General features: G+C 45.2%; 1 protein-coding gene across 4 annotated transcripts in view; it reads right to left on the reverse strand.

Annotated features, from left to right (window-relative positions):
* Positions 1-15,506, reverse strand: part of MAP6 (microtubule associated protein 6) — a 68,539-nt gene extending 53,033 nt beyond the window's left edge. Inside the window, exon 1 of one of the 4 annotated variants that reach the window (XM_072794675.1) lies at positions 13,918-15,493. In XM_072794675.1, coding sequence (XP_072650776.1) covers positions 13,918-14,843 — 926 coding nt within the window. In that variant the 5' untranslated portion in view covers positions 14,844-15,493. Of the gene's footprint in view, positions 1-13,917 lie in introns of all 4 variants that reach the window. The other 3 variants (XM_072794678.1, XM_072794687.1, XM_072794692.1) reach the window with 3 other exon arrangements.
* Between the last annotated feature and the right edge of the window lie 1,452 nt (positions 15,507-16,958).

The following is a 16,958-nucleotide window of genomic DNA, read 5'->3' on the forward strand; positions in this document are numbered from 1 at the left end:
TCAGCAGCTGGAATCACCAGACTCTCTTTAGTTCACAGACAGCTCTTGGAGGACTCTGGAGAAGTGCTAGAACAGAGCTTCTGTGAGTTATCACCACAGTCCTCTAGAGGGTAGAGGTCTCTTCTGTGCTTTTCTTAGGTGCTTAATCCAAGGCAAGGGAATTTGTCCTCATGTACCTTTTAATAGTACTTATTCCTTATTTTTTTTTAAAGTCTTGTTCCAGCTCCTAGGAGAACCCCAATTGAAATGGTCATAGCAGCCAGAGACTGATATTATTTCACAATGGTGACTCCTGTACCTTGTATCCTTGGTTGCCATGAGAGATGGGCTGGTTACCCATTATATATGAAGACAAAGAGACTTTCTCACACATACATCAGTGCCCTGTTGCTTTCAGTTGTAAGAAAACAAGAGAGTGACTATGTCACTTGGGAAGAATAAATGATGTGCTTAATAAGGAACAGTCAAATCAAGTATTCTCAGGCACTCTGGGTAGAGGTTATTTGCCACTTAAATACAGTCTGAAACTTCGTAGCACAGAGTTCTGCCCTCAATAATACAGACCAGAGGGGTGCCTTGGTGGCTCAGTCAGTTAAGGGGCCAACTCTTGATTTCAGCTCAGGTCATGATCTCAGGGTCCTGGGATCAAGCCCTAGGTCATGTTGGGCTCTGCACTCAGCAGGGAATCAGCTTGAGGATTCTCTCCCTCTGTCTGTGCTTCCCCCTGCTTGCATGCTCTCTCTCTCAAATAAATAAATAAATCTTAAAAAAAAAAAAAACAATACAGATCAGAGATTGGCAAATTCTAGTCCATGAGCCAATTACGGCAGCCCTCTACCTGATTCTGTTCAGCCATGAACTAAGAATGGTTTGTAGATAAATATTTGTAATCAATAGGATGAATGGGAATACTAATTTTGAACATCACCTCAGCAAATGTTATTCCCCTAAAAAAATCCATTCTTCTCATTAGACCTATATTACAAAATATTATATTCAATTTTTATTATTATATTTTGAATTTCAACATGAAAACTTTTGGGAGGGCTGCCTGGGTGGCTTAGCGGTTTAGTGCTGCCTTCAGCCCAGGTTGTGATCCTGGAGACCCAGGATTGAGTCCCATGTCGGGTTCCCTGCGTGGAGCCTGCTTCTCCCTCTACCTGTGTCTCTCTCTGCCTTTCTCTGTGTGTGTCTTTCATGAATAAATAAATAAAGTCTTTAAAAAAAAAACTTTTGGGAAATTTGTTCTCTCTTGTTTTTATATAACATATAAGGGCTGGCCAAGCCTAAAATATAGATTATCTACCTCTTTACAGAAAGTTTGCCAGTCACTGATCTAGACCTTTCCAGACTCATCTGCTATATCACTCCTCATAGTCAGAACACTGGTCATATCTGAATATCTATGATTCGCCAAATGCATATCTAGCTCTCCATGCTCCAGCTGTCCCTTCTGCCTGGAATGTGCCACCTCCCTGCCTGCCTGATTGTTTTGCCTACTGAAATCTTCCCTGATCCTTTAAGTCAGACTCGAAAATAGTTATAGAAAATCTTTTATTTAAGCATTTCATGGTTCTCTTCTCAGAAATTCAGAATGTGTGCACACTAGAAGGGCAAAATTACCTCTTTATATTAGCTGAGTAGTACTCAAACCACTTGGGATAATGATGATGAGAATAGCTGCAACTTATTGAGTGCTTACTATGGGCTAGGTACTATGCTAAGTAGTGTACACACATCATTCATTCATTTGTTCAATTAATATCTATTAAGCATCTCCTAAATACCATGCATTAAGCTTGGTACTGGGAGTACAATGGTAAATAAGACAGGTCAGAGAGTCACAAGTCACAAACTCAATGGAATATTTAGTCTTTCAACATCTTTGCAACATAGGTATTATTGATCCTATTTTACCGTTGAGGAAACAAAATCAGAGAAGAGAGGTTAAGTAACTTGCCCAAAGTCATATAGTTAACAAATGGTGAGCAGAATTTGGATGCAAGTCCCAAGATAAAGCTAGATATCTGAGAGGAGCTGAAGTTACTACGAAATTACTAGTAAGTATTATACTCTTAAGTGGCTTCATTTGTTCTCATCTCATTGTTAAACACCTTCAGGAAGGAATATATATTCCTGACCTCTTGCCCTCCCAGTGGAACTAACTCCACACTTTTGGCACACTACACAGGTACACCTCCTTCAGAGGTAGTCCATGATTCAGATTGAAGCAGAACCCCCCTTCCTCTATGTCCCCTCAATATCTTGTCCATACTTCTACCAATGCACATACTACTAATACTATAATTTTCTTAATGTTTCTCTCACTAGAGCTCTTTTAGGATAGGTACTATGTATAATTCATTTCTATATCCCTGGGTCCTAGCATAGTGCCTGATACAAGATGTGACAGATGTTTGCTGAGTGAATAAATAAAAGATTTTCATTGGTTCTCTCAATGAAAATGATAAACATGGCCAGCACTTACTGTGATGGGTGTGCACTGGGTGAAAGTGATATCTGCCCCCATCTTCATCATGACTCTGAAGTTGCTACTATGCAATTATGTCCATTTTACTGATGAGAAAGCTAAAGACTTTCTCAAGGTCACATAGATTTGTAAGTTACACAGAAATGATTCAAACCCAGTTTCAATGGTCAGCAAATCTGTCACAGGACACCAGCACACCTCCCAGGACTCATCCCATTATCCCATCCATGAATCTTTCAACAGAATTCGCCAGCCCTTGTTGTGGTCCTAGAGGACTCTGGTCTGATTTTAGCCCTCAGCAGGCCCTGCTTTAGACCCTTGCATTCATGTTACCTGCCTCACAAGATGGCAAACTCCTAGGAGTGGGGATTATGTACTCCACACCTTAAATCCTCAGAGTCCATAGCTCCAGTCTTTGCATGCTCTGAAGACACTGCGTTGAACTTGGAATAAAAATAATATTAAGCCCACTGCATTATTATTATGACATTATGATCAAATAAATCCAATCTAATTCCCTGCTTTTATAGCATAAGCCTCTTTCACAATGAACTAAAAGCTCTGAAGGATAGGAGGGATTTAGAAGGAAGATGGGAGGAGGGCAGGAGGGAAAATTGAGAGCAAAATCAAGCCATTGTTACATGTAGGGCTTGTCAAGGCCTAGCTCAGACTATGATTTGGCTAGATCATTTGCTGGGGCCTCTGTGGTTTTAATGTACAACCAGAACTGAGAACCCCCAGGAAAAACCATCAGGTGTGTGAGGGGAGCACTGAGCAAAATGCTGGAAATGCCAGATAGGTCAGTTCCTGGAAAGTCTTGACTGCAGCCTGAGGTGCTGGGCCTTGTTCTGGAGTAGAAGGGAATCCATGGAGAATTCAGGATAAGGGGTATAGTGAGACCAGTGACCCTCTCCCACTGTAGAAACAAGCTAGTGAATGAGGATGGCATGGACTTAGGAGAGTGGGAGGCAAAAAGACAACAGGAAGGACCTGGGGCCCATAGCAGCCCCCTAGGAATGGCAGCAAACTGGGGGTATGTGGCAGGCATCCGCTTGAGTTATGCAAGTAAGGCATAGTGGTGGGCTGGGAAGAAGAGAAACAGGTTCCTGAACCACCTCCGCCATTGACTGGTTGTGTGATATCAGTTCCCAGACCTTCCTGACCCTAGTTTTCATCTTTAAAGAGAAAGATGTTCACTTTAAAGAGAAAGATGTTCACTATAAGATTCATTATGAAGTCTAAATAAAAAGATATGCTAAAGCAATTGGCAAGAGTCAACACTTGGTAAATGAGGTTGAAACTCAATTATGTCTCTGTTCTAACATTCTGCTCCTTTGCATTCTTCCATTGCCTATCTTCTGCCTCTCATAATGGTCTAATAGAGAATGGTTCCTAAGGGCCAAGAAGAATATAAAAATGCACTTTAGGATATGCCATGACATGGGCCAACTTTTTGAAGTCATTGCATGAAACAGACGGTGGCCACAGAGAGCAGCACAGTGAAGGAGGCAGTGTTTCAAGGAGGCACTTATGGCAGGTGTTGTGGCTTGGGGCCTGGGCCCAATTTTCCCACCAAAAGAGGTTACACCAGGCTTGGTCCTGCAAAAGCCTCCTCCTCATTCAATCTGGAAACAAGTACAACTTGGCAATGGGCTATGCTAGGACAACGAGGAGAGGAAAGAGTACTCTGCTATTTTATATACACGTGGGGTAGCTCCTGCAGGGAACCAGAGACCAGTGGCAGGGGAGGTGGGAAGCCAGTACAGTGTGGGGGCCTCTGCTCTCACTCCACATAGATACCAAAGGTCTGACTCTTCTTCCGCCTATCCCTGATGTGTCAGTGGGGGTTGGGCTTCGGCCCCAACATTCTCTTCTTTTCACCCTCTTTATTCCCCACCTACCCTGATGCCTGTGGGTTTGATCCCCACTGACACCTCCATGTACAGACCTTTTCTGTTCTGTCTTTTCTCCTGAGCATCAAACCTAGGTCTCCATTTATTTGATTTGTACTTTTTTTTTTAACTTTTGGTTGAGATATAACATACATAGAATAAAAACTATAAACCTTTAATTGCTAGCATGTGTAGATCCATGAAACCATCACTCAGATCAAGATATAGAACAATTCCACTCCTTTGGTCTGTTTTTGAAATCCATATAAATGGAATCATTCAATAAGTTCACTTGCATCTGTTCCTTTCATTCATCATTATGTCTGTGGAACATATCCATATTATAGAGTACTGCAGTAATTTTACTTTTCATACAACAGTGGTTCTCACTAGGAACAATTTTTCCCCCCGCAGAGATCTTTTTGTAACGTCTAGAAACATTTTTGGTTATCAAAACTTAGCAAGGGCGAGGGTGTAGTGGGGAATTATGGCATGGAGTAGATAGAGGCCAGGGATGCTCCTCCCAACAAGGAATTATCCAGTCCAAAATGTCAGTAGTGCCAAGATTGAGAAACTCTATGTATTAGTTTCGTATAGCTGCTGAAATGAATTACCACAAGCTGAATGGCTTAAAACCATGCAAATGTGTTATCTTATAGTTCTAAGCTAAAAAGACTATAATGGGTCTCACTAGAAAAAAATCAAGGAGTCAGCAGAAGCAAAGTGTTCTTTCTGAAGACTCCAGGAGAGAAGCCATTTCCTTGCCTTTTCCAGTTACTTAGCAGCTGTCTGCATCCCTTGGCTCATGTCACCCTTTCTGTCTTTGAAGTCAGCAATGTCTGTCCAAGTCTTTATCACACTGCATCACTGTGACATTGACTCTTTTACTTATAAAGATCTCTGTGATTACAATGGGCCCATAATCCAGGATACTCACCCACCTCAAGATGCTTAACTTAATGACATCTGCAAAGTCCATTTTGCTCTGTAACATAGTATATTCCCATGTTCCAGGAATTAGGATGTGGACATCCTTGGGTAAGGGGTTGAGTGGAGCATCATTCTGCCTATGGCTCCTTCCGTAGGATATTCCACTCTATGAATATGCCACAATTTATCTACCCCATTGTTGATGGACATTTGGGTTATTTTTTCTTTTTAGCTATTTCTAATAAAACTGCCACACATATTCTTGTACAATTCTTCTGTTCTCATTTATGTTGGGTATGTATTCAAGGGGACAGTTGCTGGGTCTTAAGTAAAATCTATGTTTAACCTGAGTGGATAATGCTAAAGAGTTTTATAAAAGTTATTCTATCAGGTTACACCCTAAATCATCAAGGTGATTTCATTTTCTACTGAACAATTCCATGTCAATCTTGTAAAAAACACCTCAAATTCAACTTGTCCAAAACTGTGCTATCTAGCTCAGTAATGACTGTTTCCCCAGACATCCAAAGCATGAAATGTCCTAGACTGAGAAATGTCCTAGACTCTTCCCTTTGCCTTTCAGCCTACTTTCAATTAGCCACAACATTAGTGTATCCTTTACCATCAGTGCTTGGTGACATTCTTTCCTTGCTGGAGCTTTTTTTTTTTTTTAAGATTTTATTTATTCATGAGAGACACACACAGAGAGAGGGAGAGAGAGAGAGAGAGAGAGCGGCGTAGAGACACAGGCAGAGGGAGAAGCAGCCTCCATGCAGGGAGCCTAACATGGGACTCGATCCCAGGTCTCCAGGATCAGGCCCTGGGCTGGAGGCAGCCCTAAACCACCAAGCCACCTGGGCTGCCCCCTTGCTGGAGGTTTCATCATCTCTCACCCAAACAACAGCTTCTTCCTCGACTCCATGCTTCCAGCCTAATCCCCTCCAATCCATCCTTCCCACCACTGTCAAAGTCACCTTTTCCAAAATCCAAAACCTAATCCTGCTAATCTTGCATCTTCTCTTTGCTTATAGGACAAAAGAGCTGGCCCAGCCTACCCACCTGGTCAACCCTTCACCATTCTATCATCATTCTATGAGACCTCTAAATTCTCCCTGCGCAGAACGGCTTACAATGTCTCTTCTCATACATTTACTCAAATTGATCCCTTCCCCACAATGCACACCCATCTTTGACGATTCAGCCTGTCAGTTCCCTCTCTCCTGAACTCTTATGCTGACAGCCCTCAAATCAAGTAGACTTAACCATTCTCTCCTCTGTGCTCCACTATACCCTGCATAGACTTTTTATTAGGGTGCTTTTCAGCACATTTGTCTCTGCCTAATACACATAAGCCTTTTAAGAGCGAGGACTGCTGCTTTGTCATCCTAGGAATGAGCCTGACATAGAGTAGGCACTAATCAATGTTCACTGGATTGAAACTGAGTTGAGACAATACATGTTAATATGCTATGGATGATGTGGCAAGTGTCGAGAAAGATTAGCATTAGACAAAGCCTGTGTCTTCAGCAGTTTAAAAGCCAAAAGGCAGACAAGAGGCACTGTAGGTCCTAAGCTCTAACAGGGAAGTAATAGTACCATTTTTGCAGAGTTATATAAAGAGTGTAGGAGAAAATGCATCTAAGATTCCTAGTAGCCTGCCAGGCATATAGTAAGCACCCAATTAGCTACTATTCTTATTTCCAATGGTGAAAAGCAGCATCTTTAGTGAGCATCAAGAGAATTTTTAGTTTGTTGGCTGAGGCCCATCATGTAGTTTTCTTCATTTAGTAAAGAATTAGAAGCTCACCTGTCTACATTTATACAACTGATATAATTTGTAAAGCCAAAGCTGCATTGATTATAGAGATAAGTCATTAATCTTAGTGGACATTTCCTGGAATATTGTAGTTTTGTGTCTGGGAAATCAAGTAATTCTCAGTGATTGCAGATTTAGAACTATGACTGGCTTGACTCGTTTTTTTTTTTTTTTAATTTAAAAAATTTTTTTTTCAATTTTTATTTATTTATGATAGAGAGAGAGAGAGAGAGAGGCAGAGACATAGGCAGAGGGGGAAGCAGGCTCCATGCACCGGGAGCCCGACGTGGGATTGGATTCCAGGTCTCCAGGATCACGCCCTGGGCCAAAGGCAGGCGCTAAACCGCTGCGCCACCCAGGGATCCCCTTGACTCGTTTTTTAAAGCCATTTTTTCCTCCTGAGAGAGCAACCAAGAATTACCTGTGTCTTATCTCCTCTCCTTTTTGTGGGTTAGTCTCAGTCAACATTATATCTCTGAGAGTTAACTGCACAAGGTCAACCAATCCTCTAGCAAAATGCTTTGCACATAGTAAATCCTCACTAAAAATTTCCAAAGAGGCATAAGGCATTGCTAAGTTAGGTACTCCATGTGGTTTCCATATCTCTGTTCTGATTTCCCCTTCTGATTACTCCTTTTTTTTGTCTTTTTCATGGCTATTCCTTCTGCTGTCAGTACCCCCCAAATACTTATATTCCTCAGGGCTCTGTTCTCTGATGTCTCATTTTCTCTACTCCCTCTTTGGAGTTGATATAAATATGCATGCAAACATTTCAAACAAAAAATAGCAAACCAAATTCAGCATCATAAGATATATTTTTACACAAGCAAGGTTTATCTCAGGAATGCAAAGATGGTTCAATATCAGAATACTCTATTAACAGATTCAAAAAGAAAAACCATATGATCATCTCAATTGATGCAGAAAAAGCATTCAACAAAACTCAATACCCATCCACATTTTTAGAAACTGTTAGTAAATTAGGAAAAAGAGAAGTTTCTTAACCTAATATGAAGCTGTCTCATAAAACACAGAGCAAACCTCATACTTAATGATAAAACTTTAGAAGCATTTCCACATCCCAAGACAAAGATGTCTGTTATCAGCTACTACACCCTATGTCCTCACCAATGCAGCAGTATATATATATACACACACATACACACACACACACAGGATATATAAATATTGGGAAAGAAGACAATAAATTGGTATTTGCTAAAGACATACATTATATCCACAGACAGTCCAAGTGAGTCTGCAGACAAAACTAATTAGAGAGCATGATAAGGTTGCTGAATACAAGATCAACATCCCCAAATTAATACATATAAGCAACAAAACATTAGAAAATGTAATAAAATGTACTCTTCACAATAAGAAAAAATAATTGAAAATATCTTAGACAAAAAGACAAGATGATAGTTTGCTATTAGGTCAGAATAAGAGCATAGAACAGAGATCCTAGAAATATGTTCAAGCATATGTGACCCTTATATGATAGAGGAGATTCATGGAGACATTAGTGAGAAAAAGCTGCACTTTTAGAAAGGGTGTGAGGATAAATGAGTTTCCATAAGACAGAAAAGAAAATTAGATCCCTACTGCATTTCATATATAAAGTTAAAATCCAGTTAGATTACTAAAGACTTAAATATGGAACAATGAAACTTAAAAAACGTGTGTGTGTGTGTGAGAGGGAGAGACCCTTGTGCAGAAAATTACAAAATGCAAGTAAAGGATATAAAAGGCTTAATTAAATAGCCACCAACACTGTGTATATGAGAAAACTCAATGCCTTAAGGACAGCCAATTTTTCCAAGCAGTATGTTTCCAAGTAAAGCTTGAGCTTCACCTGCATCAAAATTACCAAGACTGTGTATTAAAATATAGTTTCTTAACCCTTACTTGAAACCTACTGAATCAGTATGCCTGAAGATGAGGCTCAGGAATCTGCATTTTAGAAAACTTGGGTGTACTAAATTTTGAGAACCTTTGCCTTAGAGAAGTAGGTCATAACCTGAATTGCACCTGAGAATCGCCTTGGACTATTTTTAAAATATTCATATGCCCAGGCCATACCCCAGACCAATAAAATCAGAATTTCTGGGCAAAGCACCTATGCATCAGTGTTTTTATTTTATTTTTTCAAAGATTTTATTTATTTATTCATGAGAAACACAGAGAGAGAGGCAGAGACACAGGCAGAGGGAGAAGCAGGCTCCAAGCAGGGAGCCCGATGCGGGACTTGATCCTGGGACTCCAGGATCATGCCCTGAGCCAAAGGTAGATGCTCAACCGCTGAGCCACCCAGGTGTCCCAAGCATCAGTGTTTTTAAAGTTCTCCAGTAATTCCAATGTGCAGTCAAGGCTGAGGACCATTGCCTGGATGAAGGTGCCCATCTTCATTTGAACATTTACTTCTAGGGCTCATCTAGTAGAGACTGGACTTTATCTTGATTAAGGCAGGAATAGCTTCCTTACATAAAGGTTATAACTTATTCATTTGGTATCCCCACGTCCTATCTGATACATACAGGGCCTTGGCCCTTCATTTTCTGAAATAAATCCAACTAAATAAAATTGTATGAAATGAATCAATGTGAATGAATCAATGTGCAGGTGAATAAAATTTTCACCAAACTCTAAAAATTCTATTGGATTCGGCAAACTTCTATGGCACCCAGGCTCAATGTTACACTATGAGAGGTATACAGATGAGCAAACGCTTCTCTTCCAGTGTTTGTGATCTGCTGGAGGAGGCAGGTATGAACAAAAGCAGGCAATGGGAGTGCATAGAATATAAAAAGGGAAAATAAGAAAAATTAGCTCTGAACGACAGAACCTGGAAGGTATCCTTAAAGATTCTGTATCTGAGATTGGCCTTGAAATATTGCTGAGACTTGCCCAGGAAGAAATTAGGGAAATGGGCAGTTGCCCTAAAAGCACAGGGCAGTTCTGACAGCGGAAGCTAGGTCAGACAGGCCTTTCTCTATAGGGCATGGAAGATTGTAGGGCAGATATGAAAGGCTCCTTTTCTTTCCAATTTCCTTGTTACTACTCTCATTTGTCAAATATTTTGCCTCTGGTTTATTAATTCTACCTCCTGGTGCCTCAGTTGATTTCTTCCAGGAGAAATTTCTCATTAGCATTTCTATGGGGAGCACCTGCCACCCCATCTAGCCCTATTAACTGATGTCTAGGGCAATGGCACTGACTGAGAGGGGAATTTTAATCCCTTCCTCATGACTCATCTCTTTTCTAATTGAGAATTCGAGGTCTAAAGTCACAAGTGGCTGCCCAGCGAAATCCATCCTTAACATTAAAAGTGATAACAGAGACATGCTTCTCAACTTTATTACATCATCTATGTAATATGAGTGTACTAAAAATTAATCAACTTCATGATCGTGAATAACCAAAGAGATTGAGATAGCACTTAATGCAAAATCCTAGGCTAATGTGGATACGTTATGAATTAGACAAATTGGGAAGGTTTCTCAAAATCATAGCGTCAAAGGACATTTGAGATTATCTACTGACTATATTGTAGGAGAAAAACCAATTAGTATGTATATGACTCTGCATGCTGAATGTGTATTTTACATTATATACCAATATGTTAAGCTGATGGATTATGTGCCCTTTATTTAAGCAAACTGCTCCCATTGATGTCATGTGACAGATGTCACTTGGAAAGCCCATGAGATGAACCAATCACCATGGTGTAAGCCACCATGATTTATGTAGAGTGGCAGAAGAAAAGGGTTTGTAAATCAAATTATCTTTGAAATGGAACCCAACCTGGCTTCTAATAAGGGAATGTAAGACTCATCTCTGCCAGCCATGGGGTATACTTAGATTTAGGAGATATTCCGAATCACAGCAAGGGAAAGAATATGAGATAACAGGGAAGGAAAATCAATGTTCCAGATAAGCCTACAATTTCCAGGCATTTTTTTTTCTTTATGGGATATTTGATTATCTAATTTCTTCATGTCTACCTTCACCCAAAGTGCATTTCCCTATTATTGGTTAATTTTTCTTCCAAAACAAAAAACAATGTTAAATTTCACATAAACTTTGTCATGCACTTAAATTGTCCATTAAGGAAATTGATGTCTCTTAGCAACTCATTCTCTTAATGCTTCCAAACCTTTCTGATTATACAGCAAAATGGAACTGCTGGCCCCAAAGTCACATGCATAATTAAATTTTACAGAAGACACAAATGGGAAAGAAAATTCTTTTAAGGCGCTCAGAGAATTTTTTCTTTGACAGGTTGGTGGAGTTCTGATAGCCACTAAAAATAATCATTCTCACCAGCTGCAACAGCAGAGCCTTCCCCCAATCAATCCCATCACTTGCAGTATGAGTATAATTCTAACTGTAAAACCTGACTTCGTACTGTACAGTTAAGGTGGTGTTTTCGGGGAAGAGGCCATACGGAACAAAGATGTAAGCCAATATATTTGGAGTGGGTTGTATCCGAAGGGTAGGTCATCCCTTGACTGTCTAGCCAATTTCTCACGGACAAAGCAAGTCCTGCTGACTTGGAAACATAAACTGCGTAGGACGACCAAAGGAGATTTGAGAATTTGGGATCTCTCTTGATTGGCATGGATTCTGTGGTGGTGAGGAAGGGTAGTACCCTTCATTGTTGAATGTTAAGGTTCCACCTGCCACAGGGTAGTAGAATGGGAGCAGGAAGACGAGGAAGCCAGATTAGAAATCTGCAATGTTGGGCCATCTTAGGGTTCTCTGGGAATGAAGTAGGGCCTGCCTTGTAAACAAGAAGGTCATGGTGGAATCACAAAACTACATCTTGGCTTTGTTTTTTATGCCCCTTCCTTGTTTCCTTCTTTTCTTTTTGATCTTCCTTTGGTAGTCGCATAAAGATACCATGAAAATTCCACTCCTGATGGCTGTGAACCAAGGAAAAGGATCTTGCCTGACCCAAAGCCAAAAAAAAAAAAAAAAGAAAAGAAAAGAAAAGAAAAGAAAAGAAAAGAAAAGAAAAGAAAAGAAAAGAAAAAAGGAGTGCACTCCTAGGGGGGACCACTGTGGTCATGATAACAATAAACCAAGAGAGAAATGCCAGGTGGAGGTAGAATTCAGGAAGATGGAGTAGGAGCCAAATATTTGCTGCTCCTTCTCATTGGGAAATTCTTTCTAGAGTCAAAACCTGGGAGACAGATGAATTTTTGCCTTAAAAAGAGAGGATATCTATCTCTGCTATGCTTCCCTCAGCATATGAGGGAGTGGTTGTTATGTTCACTGGAGAAAGACATCAGTCTGATAGGAGGCTACATACAGGGTTTTGGCAAAAGACACTAACTCTGCAGTCCTCCCAACCACAGTCTCCTGCAGGAAGGAGACAACTGGCTCTGGCATTGATGAAGGACCCCATTTTGAACACCTCTGGCTCAATTATTCATCATGCACATCCTTTTCCCCAGAGACCCTAAAACCCAATGTTACACGTTCTGAGTCAAATGTGATCTCTCAGCTGCTTGATCTGGGTTGAAACATAAGGAGAGGATGGAGAGCTAAGCATTCAAAAATGATACTGGATGTACAAAGGGTGAGAAAGCAATTTGGAAGGGCTGAGGCTGCAGCACAGGGAGAATTCTAGAAGGATGGAGAGAGGGAGACGTAAAGGAAGAGGGAGGGAGGGAGAGAGATAGGGAGGGAGGGAGGGAGGGAGGGAGGGAGAGAGCAAGAGAAAATGGTATGTGCTTTCTTGAAGGCATTCATTTACAGGGAATTTAAATGCTAAAGAGGGGGTTCTTGGCGGTAACAGAATGAGCAACACAACTGAAGAACATAAAGGGAAAGGAGAAAGGAAATGCATCAATGGGGAGAAGGCTGGAGGTATCTAGGAAGTGGAAATCAGAACAATGAGGCATCAGACACAAGACCGTAATGGCGCTAAGGCATTCTAATCACCTACTATGTGCCAGGCACAATTCTCCTGGGCCATCTCATGTAACCTCACAATGTCTAGTGCAGCGCCTGGCATATAGTAGGTGTTCAAAAATATGTCAAAGTTTAATATTTGATTAATAAATGAATAAGCAATTCTAGGAGAACAATCTATTATCAATCACATTTTACACATAAGAATCTGAGGCCCGGAAAAGTTAAGAAACGTGCTCAGTGTGTCACAGCTACCAGGAGGAGGAATAAATCTGACTTCAAAGCCTGATGGTAGGTGGAGGAGGGTGATCTATAAGAGCCCTGTGGGGAATCGAGAAAAGGGTGTGGTGCTTGGATGTTTCCCAGGGACCAAGAGAGGGAGGGAAGGATGAAAGGCCAAGTGAAGCTGGAGGGGGCGGGCCACTTCTTCTAGGAGGATGGGGCCCTTCGGAAAGGCCCATGGAGGGTGGGCAAGAGCTGAGCCAGCGAGTGGCGGCATCCAGGCCAATGCAGCTAGTGAGGTGGGTGGGGCGTAATGGCACAGCCTGCAAGAAACTGCAAAGGGTCTCTGTTGAGCAGGTGGGGGTGTGGGGTGGGACGGGGGTCGGGGGTCGGGGGAGAGGAGCTAAGGTGGTAAAGGGAAAGCCCTGGGCCGGCCGGGATGCCTAGTACCGACTTAAGAGCTCTTTCACTTAAGAGCGAGCAGAAAGAAGTCAGCCCTGGGGGGTATCGGGGCGCGGCGGGGGCGAGGGTGTGGCCTGGAGGGAGGGGCCCCGGGGCGCCTGCGGCGCGCAGAACCGGCGCGGGGCGGCCTCAGCGAAGGGGAAGCGTGGCCTGCCGGGTGGCCCGAGCTGCGGCCCGAGTCTCACCTGTAGGAGCTGCCCGCCGCACTCGCCACCTCCTCGCGGATTTGCCTGTTGAGGGCGTCGGCCGCTGCACGCCCCTTGCCCGCCTCGGGGGCCGCGGCCTGGGCCTGGGCCTGGGCCTGGGCCTGGGCCTGGGCTGCCGGCGGCGGCGTCGGCTCCGGCCCCTGCCCCTCGGCGCGGCGCAGCATCCAGGCGGGCCCGGGCTTCCTGCGTGTGTCGCGCTCGTCCCCACCCGAGGGCTTTCCCGCCGCGGGGCCCCCGGCGCCGCCAGGGGTCGCCTCCTGCTCCGGGGCCTCGGCGGCGGCCTGCGCGGGCCAGCGCTCCTGGCTCTGCGGCCGGCGCTTGGACGCCCCGAGGATGGGCCCCGACGCCTGGGAGGACGCGGGGATCTGCACGGGCTTGGGGATCCACGGGTGGTCCCCGCGGCGCGGCAGCGGCCAGGCGCGGAAGTCCTTCTGGTACTGGGTCTCGCGCTCGAAGGGCGCGTCGGAGGGCTGGTACTCGCTGCGCGGCCGGCAGCTCGGCTCGGGCCGCTGCACCTTCCAGGCGCGGTAGTCCTGACGCATCACCGAGTCCGCGGGGCCCGCGCTCGAGGTGGAGCCGGAGCCCGGGCCGGGGCCGGCGCCGGGCGCGCCGCGGCCGGGGGGCGCCGCCGCCTCGCGATCGCCGCTAGGCCCGGGCGCCGGCCCCGTTGCCCGGGCAACTGCATCCAACTCGCCCTGGGCCGGCTGCGTCTCTATGGCGACCGCCCGCGCCGAGGGGGGCGCGTGCGCCGGCTGCGGCGGCTGCGGCGGCTGCGGCGGGGCGCTGGGGGCCTCGGTGGCCTCCGAGTACTTGGTGAAAACCAGTGGCACGGCGATGTCCGCCTTGTCCAGCTGGTTCCAGAAGCGGGCGATGCAGCAGGCCCGCGTGATGCACGGCCACGCCATGATGCGGGCTGCAAAGCTGGCCCTCCCTCTTTCTTTTTTGTGGTTCTAAAGCAAGTCTCTAACCTCACTTCAGTCCCTCGGCACTCGACCAGCCAGTCCGGCTCCCACAGCCTTTCCCTCGGCGGCCCGAGCTACCTCCTCTTCTCCCTCAGAGAGCACCCAGGAAGGTCAAGCTATCACCGGGACAAAAGTCCGTAAAGTCCCCCGATTGATTACCGGCTGCAGACGCCTCCGGAAGCCGCCCGCAAAGGTCTTGGGAGCGCAGTCTGCTGCGGCAGCGCTGGGCGAGACACACAGCGTCCCGGGGTCCCCGGGCGAGGGCGTCTGGGTCGCGCCCCTCCCTGCGGCGGCGGCGGCGGCGGCGGACCCCGGCCAAGCGAGGCGACGCGAGGCGAGGTGGCTGCGGGCTTAAGCCATGGCGTGGAGGAAGGGCCGAGCAGGGTGGCCTCAGGGGCCACGGACGAGGCTCTGCTCCCCCTCTCCGAGGCGTCCCGTCGCAGCCAGCCACCTAGAAAGGGCTCGGAGGCGATCACCTCCAGCGGAGACCGAGCATTGCTGCGGCCGCTTCTCCCGATGGTGCCGCAGCCACTGCCGCTCCGTGTCTGCTGCAGGGAAGCGGCCCCACCCTTATCTACTGCTCGGCAGGGAAAAAAAAAAAAAAATCCAGGGAAGACGCCGGGAGAGAAAGCGCGCTGCAGAAAAAAATCACCTGCTGTCGTCAGCGCGCGCTGCCGGGAGCTCGCTCTCGCTCTTTCCCTCCCCCCTGCGCTCTGGGAGCTCCTCCCTCCTCGGCTCCTAGGCAACAGCAGAATCTGGGGCCTAGGTGGGTTCAAGTCCCAGGCTGGGGACGACTTGCCGTCCTTACCCTGGTCGCTTCCCCTCCAGGAGCCTCAGGCTCTTTTGTAAAATAGGGCCAGTCATGGAGGAGAGGAGATTCAATTTTTAAAATATGAAAGATATCCCTAGTGAAATGTCTGTCCCGGAATAGATGCTTTTTAAAAAGAAAGCTGGTGTTATTGGCCAGTTCCTGGGGCGGGATTTGAACTCCAGTTTGGCTGGCTCCTGATCCAAGCACTTGTCGGTCATTCACAAACCTTGCTCAGATGTGTAGGGATGTGAATCCCCAGGCTGGGGGTGCCCTAGCTGTTCCTTTACGAGAGGACCTTTCCGGGAAGGGTGTCTTAGTGCCTCCCAAGAACTACCCAGTCCCTAGTCAGCTCAGGGGCCATACGTGGGAGAGACAGGGGAAAGAAAATTCTTGAAAGGGGCCTAAGTGTAAAAGTTGAGGGTGGAAAGGAAGTAAGGGGACAATGTCCTAGGACAGGGTAGGGCCTAATGCAGAGACCTACTGCCCGTTCCTGATCCCTGGCTTTTGTTCTTCCTCTACCTAGGAGGCACAGTAGACTTTGGAGTCAGGCAAGCTTGATTTGGCTCTGACACTTACTTCTGTGTCACTTGGGCAAGTTAGGTCATCCCTGGGCCTCAGTAGCCTCATTTGTAGAATGGAAGAAATAAGAGCAATCTCAAAATGGTTTTGTGAAGATAGTTAAGGACTCAGAGTGGAATCTTTGAGTCAAATTGAATCCACAGTGATTCAAATTCTGACTTTTACATTCCTTAGCTGTATGGCCACAGACCTATCACTGCACCTTTCTGATCTTTACTTTTAGCTGTGAACAGGGGTACCAATTCTGAACTTGCAAGGTTTTTTTGAGAATTAAAATGAGATAATGCACTAAAAATACTTACTACCACATCTGGCATATAGCAACGGTTCGATGAATGGTAGCTATTAGTATTCAAAGGACCCACCCAGGAAAGCCTACGTGGAGCTTCCCAAGCAAGAGAGCCACTTGGACACCTTCTCTAAGAAGACCTCTTATTTTTCCAAGTGCCTTTTGGCCTTGTCTTGATTGCCCTCCATTTATATTTCCTGCACTGTCTTCTACTCTCCATCCCTAGCAACATTCACTGACCTTCAGGTCTGTTTCTCTCCAAGAGAGTCAGAGTTTTCAGCATCAAGTAAGCTGGAGGCATTGGTGTTTCTGGGGAAGAAAGTCATTTATGTGTTTAGATTGGGAACTGACAGCAAAACACCGCTGGGTTTTGTTGTTG

Source organism: Canis lupus, chromosome 23 (genome assembly GCF_048164855.1).
Source record: "Canis lupus baileyi chromosome 23, mCanLup2.hap1, whole genome shotgun sequence".
NCBI classification, from domain to species: domain Eukaryota; kingdom Metazoa; phylum Chordata; class Mammalia; order Carnivora; family Canidae; genus Canis; species Canis lupus.